Source organism: Natator depressus, chromosome 1 (assembly GCF_965152275.1).
Source record: "Natator depressus isolate rNatDep1 chromosome 1, rNatDep2.hap1, whole genome shotgun sequence".
NCBI lineage: Eukaryota > Metazoa > Chordata > Testudines > Cheloniidae > Natator > Natator depressus.
Genome location: NC_134234.1, coordinates 55,103,304 through 55,120,118, shown reverse-complemented (window position 1 = coordinate 55,120,118; position 16,815 = coordinate 55,103,304). Strand labels below are relative to the sequence as shown.

At 45.7% G+C, this 16,815-nt stretch overlaps 2 protein-coding genes across 5 annotated transcripts in view; one reads left to right on the top strand and one right to left on the bottom strand.

Moving 5' to 3' along the window:
• Positions 1-3,718, bottom strand: part of LOC141991808 (fibrinogen-like protein 1) — a 28,981-nt gene extending 25,263 nt beyond the window's left edge. Inside the window, exon 1 of the mRNA XM_074960126.1 lies at positions 3,619-3,718. Within this exon, the coding sequence (XP_074816227.1) occupies positions 3,619-3,638 (20 nt within the window). The 5' untranslated portion in view covers positions 3,639-3,718. The remainder of the gene's footprint in view (positions 1-3,618) is intronic.
• The window catches only part of LOC141991769 (phosphatidylinositol 3,4,5-trisphosphate 3-phosphatase TPTE2-like), a 72,562-nt gene that overhangs the window by 28,483 nt on the left and 27,264 nt on the right, over positions 1-16,815 (top strand). The window contains exons 1-2 of one of the 4 annotated variants that reach the window (XM_074960087.1): positions 2,662-2,762; positions 6,828-6,917. In XM_074960087.1, coding sequence (XP_074816188.1) covers positions 2,677-2,762; positions 6,828-6,917 — 176 coding nt within the window. In that variant the 5' untranslated portion in view covers positions 2,662-2,676. Of the gene's footprint in view, positions 1-2,661; positions 2,763-2,933; positions 3,068-3,091; positions 3,159-6,827; positions 6,918-16,815 lie in introns of those variants that run through there. The other 3 variants (XM_074960089.1, XM_074960098.1, XM_074960088.1) reach the window with 3 other exon arrangements.

Genomic DNA, 16,815 nt, shown 5'->3' with positions numbered 1-16,815 from the left:
AAAAAACCCACACAGTGTTGCTAATTTCAGCTCTCTTTGTAATAAAGACATTTTCAAATGACAGTTGGGTGCCAAACTCCTTCTTTGAAAATCTCCCTCTAAAAACAAGGCAGAAGTTGCCCAGTGGAAAAGGACTGAATCAGTAGAGAAAACATTTCAAGTGTCAGAGGCCCAGATCCCTAAATACCTTTGGGGATCTGAGCCAGACACCCTTACAGTCTGTGGAAAACAAGAACAAAATCTACAAAAATATAATCGAGGGTGTTCTTTTAGTGAAAGGTACCAACTAAAATAAGCAGTGACAAATTAACAAGGCTAATCACCCAGGCCCAGCTGATTAAAAATGCTAAGGCTTTGTCTACACAGATATATTTTTCAGTATAATCTAAGATGTGAATTTAAACCAGAATAGTTATACCTGTATAAGATCCATGTGAACAGTCCTATTCTGGTATAAGATTGCCCTTTTTTTGTTTGTTTATTTTATGTCACTTGGGAAGGGATTTAAGATAAACTGAAAAAAGGCAATCCTATACTGGAGCAAGAGTGTCCACATGGAGTTTTACCAGTATAACTGGTAAAGCTTTCCCATATAGATAAGGCCTTAAGATCATCAAAAAAGTAGTTGTTTTTCTTAACTAGGAGGTAAATATTGAACTACTCAAATTAGAATATTGTTAATTAACCTTAATCTTAAATGGTGATATTGTGCTTGGTACTGTTGAGGCACAAAATAACCCAAAACACCTTGCCTCAGAGTTTACAATCAAAGGCCCAACGCCTGCAAAGATGTATGTGTGTGCTTAACTTTACACACTATGTGTTATATATTGTGAGCAGTCAGTCCCATGTACACACTGCGAGTCATTGCATTGGCTTCAATGGGATGACTCACACTCACAATACAGAAAGTTAAGGGTATGTCTACACTTAAAACATTATAGCGGCACAACAGCACACTGTAGCACTTCAGTGTGTAGACACTCGCTATAGCAACAGGTGGGGTTCCTCCATCCCTGTAGTTAGTCCCCCTCACCAAGCGGCGGTAAGGTCAATGGAAGAATTCGATTGTGTGGATTTTTCACACCCCTGATATAGCTGTGTCAATGCCACCCCTAAGTATCTGCATAAGGCTTTTCAGGATCAAGGCCTATATAGACAAACACCACAAACTGGACAGAAAGTGCACTCGGATGGCCAAAGAGCAGATATATACAGTGCATAGATTTACAGAAACAAATTAGAGAGAGGATGACAGCATTTTTACAGATGTGTATTAGCAGCGAAGGGCTTACATAATGATAACTTGTAATAATGCATCCAAAGCGATCCAAAATCATCTTAGATGGCAAGGTGACAGGAACCATAAAAGAAGATAGGTCCTTGGCACGTGGACCCTTATTCTGCACTCTTATGCATGTGGATGGACCCCTGTGTGCCCACAAGCCCCATTGACTTCAATAGGGCTTCACGCAGGTGGAGGGGTCTGCCTGCATGCATCACATTACAGGACTGGGGCCTTATAGAGCACTTCACATTTTCAAACTGCTGTGCCATATTAATTAACAAATCCTATAATAAGCCAATAGTTTAGAAGAAGGCCCCAACCTGAAGGTGATAGGTATGAATTTATTGCAGTCATTATTGACTTAGGACAAGATCCTGGAAGTACCCATGTGCTTAGTTTTCCTGACATGTTCACCCTCATTAAAGCCAGTGGCAGCTGGATCAGGTCCTTAAGCAATAGTGATTTCCAGGCTGGGCATTTCCTGGCCCATTTCTGTCCAACTGGAATAGCTGAGGGGTGAAAACTGCTACCCTTTACCTAGGCCCTCATGCTGCAAAGGTTTATGCATATACACAGTTTTATCCAGGTGACTATAATCCCTCCAAAGGAGCCTTTACATTGAAAAGACTTCAAAGGGCTAGTTGTGTAAATAAGGTTTCATGAGTGTTTGCGGGAGCAGGGTCCTGCTAGAGCCTGGAATTGTTGTTATAAATGAACTGTGACACCATTAAGATGGGAAGGGACACAGCACTCATTGGCACTGTACTAAGTGCGCTGAGATCCAAGTATGATGAATGCGATGCACAAACTACTCATTCTTCTGCTAAAAGAAAAGGAGTACTTGTGGCACCTTAGAGACTAACCAATTTATTTGAGCATAAGCTTTCGTGAGCTACAGCTCACTTCATCGGATGCATACTGTGGAAAGTGTAGAAGATCTTTTATACACACAAAGCATGAAAAAATACCTTCCTCCACCCCACTCTCCTGCTGGCAATAGCTTATCTAAACTGACCACTCTCCTTACAATGTGTATGATAATCAAGTTGGGCCATTTCCAGCACAAATCCAGGTTTTCTCACCCAGTATGCATCGGATGAAGTGAGCTGTAGCTCACGAAAGCTTATGCTCAAATAAATTGGTTAGTCTCTAAGGTGCCACAAGTACTCCTTTTCTTTTTGCGAATACAGACTAACACGGCTGTTACTCTGAAACCTGTCATTCTTCTGCTCTGAGGGGTGAGGGACCTGCCTGTTGCCACGCGGCCATGGTGCTCCCTTCAAGGAGACTTCTGTGCTGCCCCAGTGGCCGCTCAGCTCCTGCCTGGGCTTGCAACCGGCCAGCAGTTCGCCGACCTCCCCTGAGCCGCCAGCAGGGCGTGAGCAGCAATGATGGGGATCAGGTGTGTGGAGCTGGAGCGGTGGCTTTGCCCCCCCGCAGCACAAGGATCAATCAGCGCCGCCTGCTCCCCGCGGTAATGCCATAAAGCCGCGAAGGCGAAGTCGCTGCAGCTGAGCTGCACTAAAGGGACAGAGCTGGAGCGACGGCCGGGAGGGACTTTTTTTTTTTATTTAAAAGCGTAGGAAGTTTAAACACAAACCCGCCCTGCTGAGTCTGCAAAGCGCGGAGAGGGCCAGGGAGGGGAGCCTGTGCCTGAGCTAAACTTTGAGCCAGTCACAAGACTTCCCAGCTCTCTGGCCGCGGGGAAGGGGGGGGTCGGGTTCCTCGCCTGAGTCGCCCCGGGAGGCAGCCGCACAGAGCCCCGCCTGCAGAGGACTGGTAAGGGGGACACGTGCGGGAGAGGGGCTTCCCCAGAGCCAGCAGGCGCAAGAGGCTTTGAGCCCCTGGCCCCCGGCGGCCTTGGGGGGAGGTGAGACGCCGTCTGATGGAGAAAATCAAAGCGATTTCCTCTTGGGTTGTTCCTGACCCAGCCTGCTGCTGTGGGAGTTAATGATCTGCAGCCGCCGCAGATGTGCCTGCCGCGGGATCTGCGTGTTTGGCGAAACCCGCATTCCTCCCCTTGCTACGTGCATCACTTCCTCCGTTCTCTGCTCTCTTGGCTTGTCTAGTGTCCCAGGCACGCAGCTGTGGCGTTACAGACACAAACTGCTGCCTGCCTGCTCTGGGGCTGCAGGATGTCAATGAGCTGTGCAGGACAGCCCTGGGGCTCCTTTCATTCGCGCTGGGGATGGAGTAGGCCCCTGGTATAGTGAGAATTTGGGGACTGTGCTGATTGATTTAAAATCTCCTTTGACATCTTTCCTCTCTCGTTCTTGACTGGGAGGAATGGAGAACTAACCCCTAAATCTCTTCCAGAGCGCTTGTCTTACCTGCGCTTCTGTTGATGCATCGCCCAAGCATTACGCTCTCTTGGTTAGGCCAGCTTCTGTGAAGTAACACACACTGCTCACCTCAATAAATCGCTGATGTGCTGGACTCTGGGCTTCCAGTAACCAAATCCGAATGCCATTTGCAAGTGAGGGAAGAGACCGCTAGGCTCTCACATGGGCAGTACATTTCCCTTGCTAATGTGTCAGACACAAGGCACAGCATTGTTAGCCCACACAAATGTCATGATCTTTCATTACAGTCTAGGAAAGAGACTACATTGCATTGGGGGAGGGATAGCTCAGTGGTTTGAGCATTGGCCTGCTTGGGGCAAAATTTGGGGATTGGCCCTGCTTTGAGCAGGGGGTTGGACTAGATGACCTCCTGAGGTCCCTCCCAACCCTGATATTCTATGAAGGGAGGGTTGAGAGGAGACGCGCACTTGCTTAAGAAGCTAAACAGAGCTGTAGTTCAAGCAGACTAAAACCATCCCACCAACATTGCCTGGTGCTGCTTAAACTTTCTAAAATGGACTCCTCCATCTATACCGAAATCTCACCGACCTTGATTTGCTTTACACCCCTTTTACATTGGACACCTCTGATTGCCCAATAGTTTGCCCAATGAAGCGGGGGAAAGTGCTCCAGTTGTGTTGAAGTAGCTATGAATCTTCCTATGCCCTCATTAACTCCTGGATCTGTCTCCTTTTCTCTTTCTTCCAAGGCCAGCTTGTCTGTCCCCATCCATTCTCATTTGCCAAAGTTGTGCTGTGTGGTCTGAAGTAGTGACAAAGGGTGCAATCCAGGAAGGGGCTTAGGAGCCTGTCCCATTTTTAGGTCCCACTGTGATCCACAAAACTTCTGCTTGTGTGGGTGCCTATATTTTTACCTTTTGCTAGCTGCACTGCAGTCTCTCTTTAGGCACCTGTCTCCTGCCTGATCATGCCTGAGTGATCTGCAAACTGGAGAAGGCAGATGTACAGCCACCTAGGTTGTGTCTGGGGCCTGATCTAGTAGGTGTGCTCAGAGGCCACCTACCAGATCAGACCCCTCAGAAAAGTTCATACAAAACAGCTGGTGGTGGGAAGGAAGAGGAGGCAGAGGAGAAGAACCTTTTGGCATAGGATACTCCCCTAGGCTATGGGAGATTCTGATGTGGGGCTCTCACTATCTCTCCTACTGAAGGTGTTCCACTGTAATTAAATAATTAATATTTCATTATTCAATTAGGCCAGTGAAAGTGAGTGACTGTGTCCCAGAAGTTGAGGCAGTGACCTGAAAGGTGGCAGGTGCCTGGTCTAATCCCTTCCCCCTCAGGAGGAGAGGGGACTTAACCGGGGATCTCCCATATCGTGGGTGAGTCCCCCTATGCACTAGGCTCAAGGTTATAAGGGAGGCCTCCCGCTGCTGTTGCTGTTTCAGGCTCCGCATGCATATCTTCCCCTGGTGCCTGTCTCTGTAAGAGGGGTGTGGCTTAACACATTGGCTAGCTTAGGTGGCTCCCCACCTAGCGTGCTGGTTTTGTGGATCACAGTCTCTGGTACCAATCTCTCCCCATTCGTTGTATAGGAAATTAAGTGCCTAACTCAGGCTTTATGGATCAGTGTTCTTCCTGTGATTGGTGGCTGGTTTTTTTTTTTTTTTCTTTTCCTCCTAGGCACCTAAAAGCTAGGGGCCATGATGCTCAGCATCACAATGGCTAAGTCCCTTTGTGGATCTGGGCCAAAGTCCTCACAGTGGTCCACTTTGAAACTACATCTCCATTCCCTTGAAATACAAATACTCAATTTAATATTGCTTTAAACATGCTCTGAAGTAGCTCCACACTTCATAGATATTAACATCATTAATGGAAAACATGGTCTCTAGTTTTCTTAGGTAGTACTTGGGCAGTAGTCCATGATGGATTTAAGGAGTAAACCAGAAATTCTAATATAAATTGGGTGCTTTTGGAATATATTTGACCTTTATTTTTAGGATTTCTGGGTCACTTTGAGATGAGAAACACTTAAGTCTGTACTAGCTTTTTCCATGCACTATATCTGGGATAGTCAGCTTGTGGCTCTGGAGCCATATGCAGCTCTTCAGAAGTTAATATGTGGCTCCTTGTATAGGCACCAACTCTGGGGCTGGAGCTACAGGCACCAACTTTCCAGTGTGCCGGGGGGTGCTCATTGCTCAACCCCTGGCTCTGCCACAGGCCCTGCCCCCACTCCACCCCTTCCTGCCCCCTCCCCTGAGCCTGCTGTGTCCTCACTCCTTGTCCAGAGCCTCCTGCATGCCACAAAACAGCTGATCAGGAGGTGCGGGGAGGGAGAGGAGCAATTGGCGGGGCTGCTGGTGGGGTGGGAGAAGCTGGGAGCGGGTGGTGGGAGCTGCTGGGGGGGCTGCTGACATATTACTGTGGCTGTTTGGCAATGTATATTGGTAAATTCTGGCTCCTTCTCAGGCTCAGGTTGGCCACCCCTGCGCTATATGGTTTAAAGGAAAAGATGGATAAAACATCTGCCATTTGGGGTAGATACAAGGCCGATGGAATGCTTTAAAATTACTTAACTTTGGTATACAGCAGAACCCCAGTTACAAACACCAGAGTTATGAACTGATTGGCTAACCACATCTCATTTGGAACATGAAGTACAGTACACAATCAGGCAGCACAGACAACAAAAAGCAAGCACAGTACTGTGTTTAAATCTAAACTTTACTAAAGATTTTTTTTTTAAGTGACAAGGCAAGGAAACTTTCTGTGCTTGTTTCACTTAAATTAAGATGGCTAAAAGCAGCATTTTTCTTCTGCATAGTAAAGTTTCGAAGCTGTATTAAGTCAATGTTCACTTGTGAACTTTTCAAAGAACAACCGTAATGTTTTGTTCAGGGTTACGAACAACCTCCATTCCCGAGGTGCTCGTAACGCTGAGGTTCTACTGTATTAGACCCCGGTTCAGCAAGGTACTTGTGAATGTGGGTAACTCTCTAAGCACATCAGGGGAGGTACTCATGCTTAGTTAGGCAGGCGCTGAGTACTTTCTGAATTAGGGGTGTAAACCTATGTAAATTCAGGAATGAAGTACGAGCTTTTTCTGAATGTTTAGATTAATTAACCTTGTATGTGAAACTCCTCTAATGGATACTAGTGCATATCTGCTGTACTACTTCAAATGTCTTAATCTAAAACATTTTGAAGAAATAACCTGTTTTCCTTTTACTAGATGCATTCTCTTTAAGAGCAACAGAACTAGAAAGAGCAAAATGACAACTGTGAGATATGAACAGGGGTCGGAACTGCCAGAAGCTGATGGGTGAGTAGTCCACCAGAAACGTAACCAGTAGTAATTACAGAACTTAATAACAGTGTATAACCTCTTGTCTCTCCATTTTAGGGTTTTCTTAATGCTCATCAATATGGTATGTAAGCACTTCCAGGTGGAAATAAGTTTGTATTTGAAATCTCTGAATTTAAGGGGAGGCTGCTGCAGTTATATATACAGTATATAATTTTACTATACAAAGTGTGTGTTTTCATGAGGAGTAGAGTGGGAAGTTTAGGGAAAACATACTTAAAATTGCCAATTTACATAACACACAGAATCATAGAACTGGAAGGGACCTCAAGAGGTCATCTAGTCTAGTCTCCTGCACTCGTGGCAGGACTAAGTATTATAAGAAGTAGAGAAGTACATAAAGAAAGATTTAAGAATCAGAACTGAAGGGTATTCATATGAGTATAAGAAGAGATTCTGTTGAGAAGGATATAGTATAGCAAGATCCCCATGCCAGTCACAGACTAATTCAATCTTAGGTGGCTTTCTTGCATTTGTCTAGCTACTGAACCAAAGAACTACGGAGAAATTAAGTCTATTGGATGTGAAAAGACTAAACTCTCATCCAGTAACACTGATGCCATCTACTAAAGCTATGATAGCAGTTGATCTGGAATTTCTACTTTACTGCATAGTAAATTAGGACGGACAGCCAGCTTAACTCTGAACTTCCATGCTTCAGTACATTGGAGATGGTCTTGCTCCTTACCCTTCCATTCCCAAAGATGTTCCTATCCCTGATGGAGTTTAAACAAAACTGTAAAGGGAGCTTTTAAGAAGCAGCCAGTTCTACTTCAACTTTTAAGAGTTGCTCTGTAGGCTAGAACAAGGCCCATTGTGGGACCAGTGAAAAGGTTGCTTCCACTACACTTGTAAAGACATGGGAAGATTGTATGCTCTTGCGTACCTGTGGCACCATAGCCCTGATTTTAGCAAAGCATTAAACCTTGGAGGGGATCCACAAAAAGACTGGGGTGTTGCAACTTCTAGGTGCCTAGAAAATCAAAGAACAGCACTGCAATCCACAAAGCTGAGTTAGGCACCTAGGCTCTCTATACAATGTGGTAGAGATGATCCACAACAGCCAGCATGCTAGGCATGGAGCTTCCTAAGCTAGCCAGTGGGGAAATGTGGCTGAAGGGTGTGTGAAGCCTTGCCTTTCTTGACATAGATACCTATCTCTACTTAGGTTTCAGAGTGGTAGCTGTGTTCGTCTGTATGAGCAAAAAAAACAAGGAGTCCTTGTGGTACCTTAGAGACTAACACCATTTATTTGGGCATAAGCTTTCGTTGGCTAAAACCCATTTCATCAGATGCATCTGATGAAATGGGTTATCCCACAAAAGCTTATGCCCAAATAAATTGTTAGTCTCTAAGGTGCCACAAGGACTCCTCGTTCCATCTCTGCTTAGTGATGGATGAACGGGAACCAGCCACCTGAAGAGCATTTCTTTTGGGAATGAGTTAGGTGCTTGCCTGGCTCCGCAGCGAACAGTGGATTTGGAGCAGGGAGGAGGTGGTGCAGCTGCCACTCTCAACATTGTAATGTTTAGCCCAGTGGTTAGGACACCCACCTGGGATGTGGGTGACCCAGGTTCAGTCCCACCTCTCTGCCAGAAAGGGAGAGGACTTGAATGGTGTCTCCCACCTCTCAGGACTGTGCTCTAACCATTAATCAGTCTCTCCTGTTGAAGGGGTTCCAGTGTGTGGAAATAGTCACTGGGCAAGAGGGTGTGGCAATGACTCCACAATCCAGTGGTTGGGGCATCTGTCTGGGATGTAGGAGACCCTGGGTCCAGGCCCCCTACTCAGTCACTTTCATTATTTATCCATTATTGAAGAGCTTCAACAGGAGAGATGCAGGAGCCCCACATCAGAATATCCCATAGTTCAGAGGTTAGAGCACTTCGACCCTTTTGGGGTTACCCAGAGGAGCCTTGTCTGTGCCCTTGGGGATGGGGGGGGAACTTGCTCAACACTACCAGCAACACCAGTGCCCCACTCTGGGCTCTGCAAGGCCTGCTGTTTCCATCTACAAGCTAGCAACTTGCATGCCCCAGCACTTAAGCTCCCTCTGTGAGTCCTTTGGGGCCTAGCCAAGACTAGCCTAGCCTAAGGCTAAAAATCCAGTCCCTGGAAAAATCATGGAGCAGGTCCTCAAGGAATCAATTCTGAAGCACTTAGAGGAGAGGAAAGTGATCAGGAACAGTCAGCATGGATTCACCAAGGGCAAGTCATGCCTGACTAATCTAATTGCCTTCTATGATGAGATAACTGGCTCTGTGGATGAAGGGAAAGCAGTGGACGTGGTGTTCCTTGACTTTAGCAAAGCTTTTGACACGGTCTCCCACAGTATTCTTGCCAGCAAGTTAAAGTATGGGCTGGATGAATGGACTATAAGGTGGATAGAAAGCTGGCTAGATTGTCGGGCTCAACGGGTAGTGATCAATGGCTCCATGTCTAGTTGGCAGCCGGTATCAAGTGGAGTGCCCCAAGGGTCAGTCCTGGGGCCGGTTTTGTTCAATATCTTCATAAATGATCTGGAGGATGGTGTGGATTGCACCCTCAGCAAGTTTGCAGATGACCCTAAACTGGGAGGAGAGGTAGATACACTGGAGGGTAGGAATAGGATACAGAGGGCCCTAGACAAATTAGAGGATTGGGCCAAAAGAAATCTGATGAAGTTCAACAAGGACAAGTGCAGAGTCCTGCACTTAGGACGGAAGAATCCCATGCACCGCTACAGACTAGGGACCGAATGGCTAGGCAGCAGTTCTGCAGAAAAGGACCTAGGGGTTACAGTGGTCGAGAAGCTGGATATGAGTCAACAGTGTGCCCTTGTTGCCAAGAAGGCTAATGGCATTTTGGGATGTATAAGTAGGGGCATTGCCAGCAGATCGAGGGATGTGATCGTTCCCCTCTATTTGACATTGGTAAGGCCTCATCTGGAGTACTGTGTCCAGTTTTGGGCCCCACACTACAAGAAGGATGTGGAAAAATTGGAAAACATCCAGCGAAGGGCAACAAAAATGATTAGGGGTCTGGAACACATGACTTATGAGGAGAGGCTGAGGGAACTGGGATTGTTTAGTCTGTGGAAGAGAAGAATGGGGGGGGATTTGATAGCTGCTTTCAACTACCTGAAAGGGGGTTCCAAAGAGGATGGATCTAGACTGTTCTCAGTGGTAGCTGATGACAGAACAGGGAATAATGGTCTCAAGTTGCAGTGGGGGAGATTTAGGTTGGATATTAGGAAAAACTTTTTCACTAGGAGGGTGGTGAAACACTGGAATGCGTTACCTAGGGAGGTGGTGGAATCTCCTTCCTTAGATATTTTTAAGGTCAGGCTTGACAAAGCCCTGGCTGGGATGATTTAGTTGGGGATTGGTCCTGCTTTGAGCAGGGGGTTGGACTAGATGACCTCCTGAGGTCCCTTCCAACCCTGATATTCTATGATTCTAAATCTATATGGCAATAGTTAACTCCCAGTGTTCTGCTTTGGCTCCAGGGACAGATCCCTCCAACCTGTCTCTACATCCCACTTGAGTGCCCAGTCCCTCAACTTCTGGACCCTCACAATGCACACAGATTGGCTGCCTCTGTGGAAGCAGTGCCCCTCGTTCACTAGCTTCACCTCAGTTCAACGCTGTCCTTAGCACGCAGCACTTAGTTGTGTTTTATAATAAAACTAAATAGAAGTTTATTTGACAAAGCTTAAGATAAAAGATTCAAATAGAAGCAAGTATAAGGACTGGAAACATATGGTTACAGATAAGGCAAACATAAAATGCACTCTAGAGGCTATACTAACTAATTAATAAGGTATTTCTCACCCACCGTCAATCCATACAGCAATTCTCCAGTCGAGAGAGCTGGGATACATCTTTCATGTGTAGGGTGACCAGACATCCCGATATTAAGTTGTTTTTTTTGTCTTATATAAGCAACTATATTTCCTCCCTGCATCCCCTTTTCTCCCTCCCCCCCCCCCAATATGCCCTTTTCTCCAATTTTGCAGTTCCAGACTGTCTCATTTCATAACCAGGGTGTTTTGTTACCTTCAGTTCACCCCAATGGTTCCCTCCTTCAGGGTTTTTCTCTTGGGCTCTTTTGTGCTGTGTGAAGGCCAATGCCCGCACCTTGTCTAGACATCCCACAATAACCATGACAAACTGTGTTAATAGCTTTTGGCAGAGACCCCATGTAGCCTCCCTCTCACTTTGTTGAAATATTGCGAAGATGGTGATCACAGGGGAAACACCAGTCTAGGCAAGTCCCTGAGCACACCTACCAGATTGGGCCCCGCACATGAGTTAGGTAGGTAAATGCCTGTATTCTCTGGCTTGGTTTGTAAGTCGCTCTGTGGTTTAGGCAGGAGGTAGGCACCTGGATGCCTGGAGTGAGGCAGCTGGGCGCATGCTCAGAGGCAGAAACATAGGTTCCTGAGGGACTTTTACTGCAAAACTTTAGGTGCTGAGCAAGTTCATGCATCTATAGGGTTCAGCAGGAGTTTTGTGGATCCAAAACTGGGATTTAGGTGCCTACATCTGGAGCTTAGGCACTTAAGTGCCTTTGTGGATCTTGAGCTATGCATATGCTTAAGTAGGGTGATCAGGTGTCCAGTTTTGGACCAGGACACCTGGTGGAAAAGAAATCCTGACAGCTCCAGTCCGCACCGCTGACCAGGCTTTTGAGTGTCCAGTTTGCGGCACCACAGCAGGGCTGGCAGGCTCACTGCTAGTGCCGTGCAGCTCCTGAATCCAGAAGCAGCTGGCATGTTCAGCTCCTAGCTTTAGGGGCTGCTGGGGGGGTCTGTGTGCTGCCCTGCCTGTGGGCGCAGCTCCCATTGGCTGGGTCAGGGCAGGGGAGGAACTAGTGCTGTGAGAGCTCAGCAGGCAGCTGTTGAGGGCTTGTGTGGCCTGCACCTCTCCTACTGCTGCCCGGTCCTCTTCTCCTTGTGCTTCTCGTGTGGCTGGGCTTGAGCTGTGGCATGTGTCCTGCTGCGAACCGCAGGCTGTTGCCCTATTGCTGGCACCCAGGAGTTGGAGGTATGTGTATCCCCATCTCAGATTGCTGGGAATGGGGCTGCACCCCCATCCTTGCATCCCTCCCCCATCCCATCTTGCCCCCACACCTACTCATCCCAGCCCTGTACTCCTTACAGCGATCTCCCATCCTTCCTCTTCTCCTCCCAAAGCTGCTACCCCCACCCTCTGTACCCCATTCACCTCCATACACTGCTGCACTTCCATTATGTCCCTATACACCCCTGTATCCCCATGCACTTGTAGCCTTTTGCATCCCCCTGCATCCCCGTCTGCCTCACATACCTCCTAACCCCCACCCTGCTCTTGTCCTTGGCCTTTTTCCCTCCCCATCCTCTCTCCTCCACCCCATCCCCCATCTTTCCCCTCCAGCCCATCCAGGAAGGGAGGATTTAGGCAGCCCCTGGAAAAGTGTATGAAAGTCTCTGCATAGGCAAGTGTGCATGCATGCATTGTATGCGTGTAAGAGACTGTGCCTTTGTGTAGGAAGGTGGGTGTATTGCTGCATGTGTGTATACCTTTGTGTGAATAACATTTGCAGCCTAACTCTGACTTGTATTCCTTTTGCTGGCTTGCACGCACACAAATTGAGGACATGAAATGTATGTATTCATTTCATAAGCCTTTAAAAGAAAAGGGAACTGGGAGCTGCGGGGGGCCGTGCTTGCGGACGGTCAACATAAACAATGCCTCGCAGCCCGCCAGTGGATTACCCTGATGGGCTGCATGACAAAGGTTGCCAGCCCCTGTTCTACAGATTATTTTTATAGGTATCTAGACAGGTGTGCATTTCTGCAGTTGTGCTCTGGATTTGTATTTGGGCTTTGGGAGTGGGCCTTTAATGGACCCATTGCAGCTGTGATAATGTGTGGTCTTAATTCCACACACCATTACAATAACTTTAGTGAACAAAAACCATGGAGCGATTAAGAAAAATGGGAAGAGGGAAGGGAAAGAATCATGAAAACCTTTGAAATTTTTTTAAAAAATTTTAAAATTACCCTTGACTATTTTGCTGCCAGCTCTAGCATCCTATAACCAATAAAACCTGAACATAGCAGAAGACATCTGTCAAAGCAATAAATATGCCTGCTTGGGCCTTGCAGTGAAAATGAGCATGTGAGAGAGGGTGAGGGAGAGGGGATGGTGGGAGGGGGGGCTTGGGGAAAGGGTGAGGCAGTGGGTGGGGCAAGGGTGTTCAGTTTTCTGGGGTTAGAAAGTTGGCAACCCTATGCTTAATCAACTTGATTTGGGACCTACATAAATAGGGCATGTAGCAAGATTAATGGCCTACCAGAGGTATCTTGTCACAGTATTAGACAATATTTTTTTAAAACTTTGTCCATCCTTTGCTGTGATATTTAAGCATATGACATATATGTAAATGTATAGGCACAAGACATGCGTCGAACTTTCCACAATGGGATACAAACAGCCCCTATACCAACTTTAAATTAACAGCACAAATGCTCATAAATGGAAAACTCTAAACAATTTTAAACCCCCACAAATAAAACTAAATTACCTATTCCTGACTGGATACTAAATTGTATGATAGCCAAAGACATTTTTGACTGTAGTTGAATGTGTTCTGATTGTCAGCTCTTTCATGTCTATTTTACTGCCATTGTCCCATTAATAAAATGGTGGTAACTTAAACAGTATTGCTAACCCCTTAGATCTTAGTCCATCCTGTGCTTTGCTGCACATTGGGCTACCCACATTTGCCATCCTTGCCTATCAACTGCCTGTCTCTCCAAATCTTCCCATTTCATGCTGAGGTGCTAGGAGTCCAGAAATCATGACCCTGAAGAAGAGCTCTGTGTAAGCTCAAAAGCTCTCTATCACCAACAGAAGTTGGTGAGAAAATATCTTTTGTTGGACCCACCTTGTCTCTTAAATCAAACTTTTAAATAAATTGGAGGGTTTTTTGCCTTTGTCTTTTGATCATTGAGGTTCACATCTTCAGTCTTCACAACTGTGAGGGCTACAAAGTACTTAAAATAAATGCTGAGACTGTTTAATGACATGATGCAGGAACTGGGGCTTTGAGAACAGTGCCACAAACAGCTAGACTTGTAATAAAATCATAGGCGTTGGAAAAACTGCTTAAACAAAACAGATACTTGGATCTGGGTCTAGCCAGAAAGGATTAAGTCAGTTTAAGGTAGTGCACTAACTCCAATGAATTAACAGCAAACACTCCAAAAATATGTTTGCTGCAACACATTGTGTGTTTATACACTACAAATGTAAACATGATTGGTGGCTGTTTTTTTAAAATGCTGCATTCCAGGCAACGCTGCTGTAAAGCACCCTGGTCTGACAACTTACTATACAAAGATGTAGAGTTAAGCAGAGATTGAAAATTGCATGACTGTATTATACAATGGCAAAACTGGGTTCTGCATAAAGTTATGCATTTCTTAACCTTTGAAATTCCTGACTTGAGCATTAAATGTTAAGGCTATTCTGTCTTGTGTGTCTGTTTTATTAAAGTTTCTGTTCAGAAGGAAGTAATAAAATGGACCATTCAGAAAAGATCTTTAGGGAGGTTAAAAAGTACTACTCTAGCACTAGTTTGATTAGTGCTCTTCCTGTCTTTCCCTTTCCTGTTTTGGTATCCTGTTCTGCACAGAAACGTTTCTGTGCTACAATTTTTCTGATGCAAGTGCTCATGCACTCTCCACAGTTCCTTCCTGTAACAAGAACTAGGCATTTTGACTGGATGAAATAGTTCTGCATCTAGGCAATGCCAACGCTTTCTGAGCATGTACTCTGTACTAAAATGGTTCTAAACTGGTTCCTGGATTGCTTTCAAATGCATATTCTCCAGTAAGCTTAAAAACATTAATTTGAATTCACTTTATGGAGTCTGTTTGGAATGCTACTTCTGAAGATTAATGGTGGCTTCCCTTTTCTGTGAGGCATTAATAATCAAGTGTTATAAGTAATATGAGCAGCTGCAACAATGTATAGGTGAGTTATCACTTAATATCTCCCTAACACTAATTACTATGTAAAGTGTTAACATAGTGATACATTAGAAAACTGTGGATGTTGTAGTGCCCTTTCTGGAACTGGCTGAAAACGTTATCAAATTTTTTGGTGAAACTTCACAACCATTTGTTTTCTTACCAGGTCTGGCCATCCCTTTAATATGCTTAATTCCAAAATTACTTGTAGACACTTACTATTGTCTAAACACAAAATACGTGGCTGAAATTTTAGTAAATGATCTTAATTCTCATTTCTTCTAAACACTCTTGATTCTAAGCTTTTCAGAGTAGCCTGTTCCTTAGGCATAGGGGCAGCAATTAAATGTGTAGTCTTTGCAGTAAATTACTACATCTTGTCCTAGTAGCTGCCCCTCTTGTGGGGCCTGGGCGTGCACTCTGGTGTGAATCCCTTTTAAAAAGAAATAAAATTGTGCCAAATAGTGTCTCTTACCTGCATTTCAGGTAAGAAATTGCAGAGACCTAGTATAAATAAACATAAAACAGATCTATGCATGTAGTGGTTCTTCTCCCCTCTCCAGCTCCACTTGTGGGGACCACTGAAGGGGAGGACAGGGTTGATCAAGATAAAGCAACCTAAAGTAAGAATAAGCCATCTGCTTTCCACTCTGCCTAACTCCTGTTTTGGGCCTTTTGGAACAACTCTGTGATTAGTAGGCGAGTGGACCAAAGTGTGAGCTGGCATTATTGGGCAGCATATCCTTTCTTAGGGGTGGGCTGTGAAGGAAAAGTACCAGGAAAAAATAACTTGAATTCAACAAACTAACTCCCCAAATTCTTTTGTAGTCAATGGAGTGATTGATTTACAAGGCCCTTAGTCCCTGACATGTACTGATATACAAGAACTTATTTTGCTAACTTTGAGTGGTTTCATGGCTGATGGACACTTGAAATCTTTACTGCAAACAATGCTGACCCAGTAAAATGGTAATGGATACATTATTGTATCTTATACACAAGTGGTTCCTTCAGTATTGCAGATGCTTTTTCCTTTGCCAATGGAAATATCTATCTTCACCCTTCTCCCCACAATGGTTCTCTTGGGGTGGCATCCCCAAAGGGACTTAAGTGTCATGACACTCAGTATTGCAATGCCTATGCCAGAAAGTCACAGGAACAACATTGTGATCCACAAAGCTTGAGTTAGCCACCTAAGCTCCTGTACACAGCACTGCAGGGGAGAGAGAGGCACCTGAGAATGCAATCCACAAAGCCAGCATGCTGGATGGGGAGCCACCTAAGCTACCCAGTGGGAAATGAGACAGGCCAACTCATGCAAAATTATCAGGAGAGACACAGTTACTAAGTAAAATTAAGCCTCACTCATGACCTTGCAATAGAACTCTCAAGCGTCAGGATTTTTTCCCCTAGCCATGGTGTTTGAGAGCTCTATCCTGAGATCATGAGTGAGGCTTAATTTTACATAGTACTCACTATCCGTCCAGTGTCAGGCTGACAGCCAGAGCCCTAAGAGCAGCCGAGGTGAGGTTGGGAAGGCTGTACTCTGGCCTGGAGGCTGCTGGGGGGCTGAAGTGAGGATGGGGAGGGTTGATGGGGTGGAGGGGCTGTATTGATGGTGGATTCTGAGCAGATGGGGTGAATGCTGGGAGGGTAAACTGAGTGCAGTAGGGGAAGATAGGGCTGGGGGGACTGAACTGGCAGGGGCTGAATTGAGGGGGGTCTCGGTGAGAGCTCCTGCAGCATGGGCCAAAATCACCTTATCCAGTACATGTTGGAGAGTGGGTACCACTAATTGTCACATGCCCACACCCTGGGGATGGCCTGAGGAAGTTAAAAAATCAAAAGACTGACCTA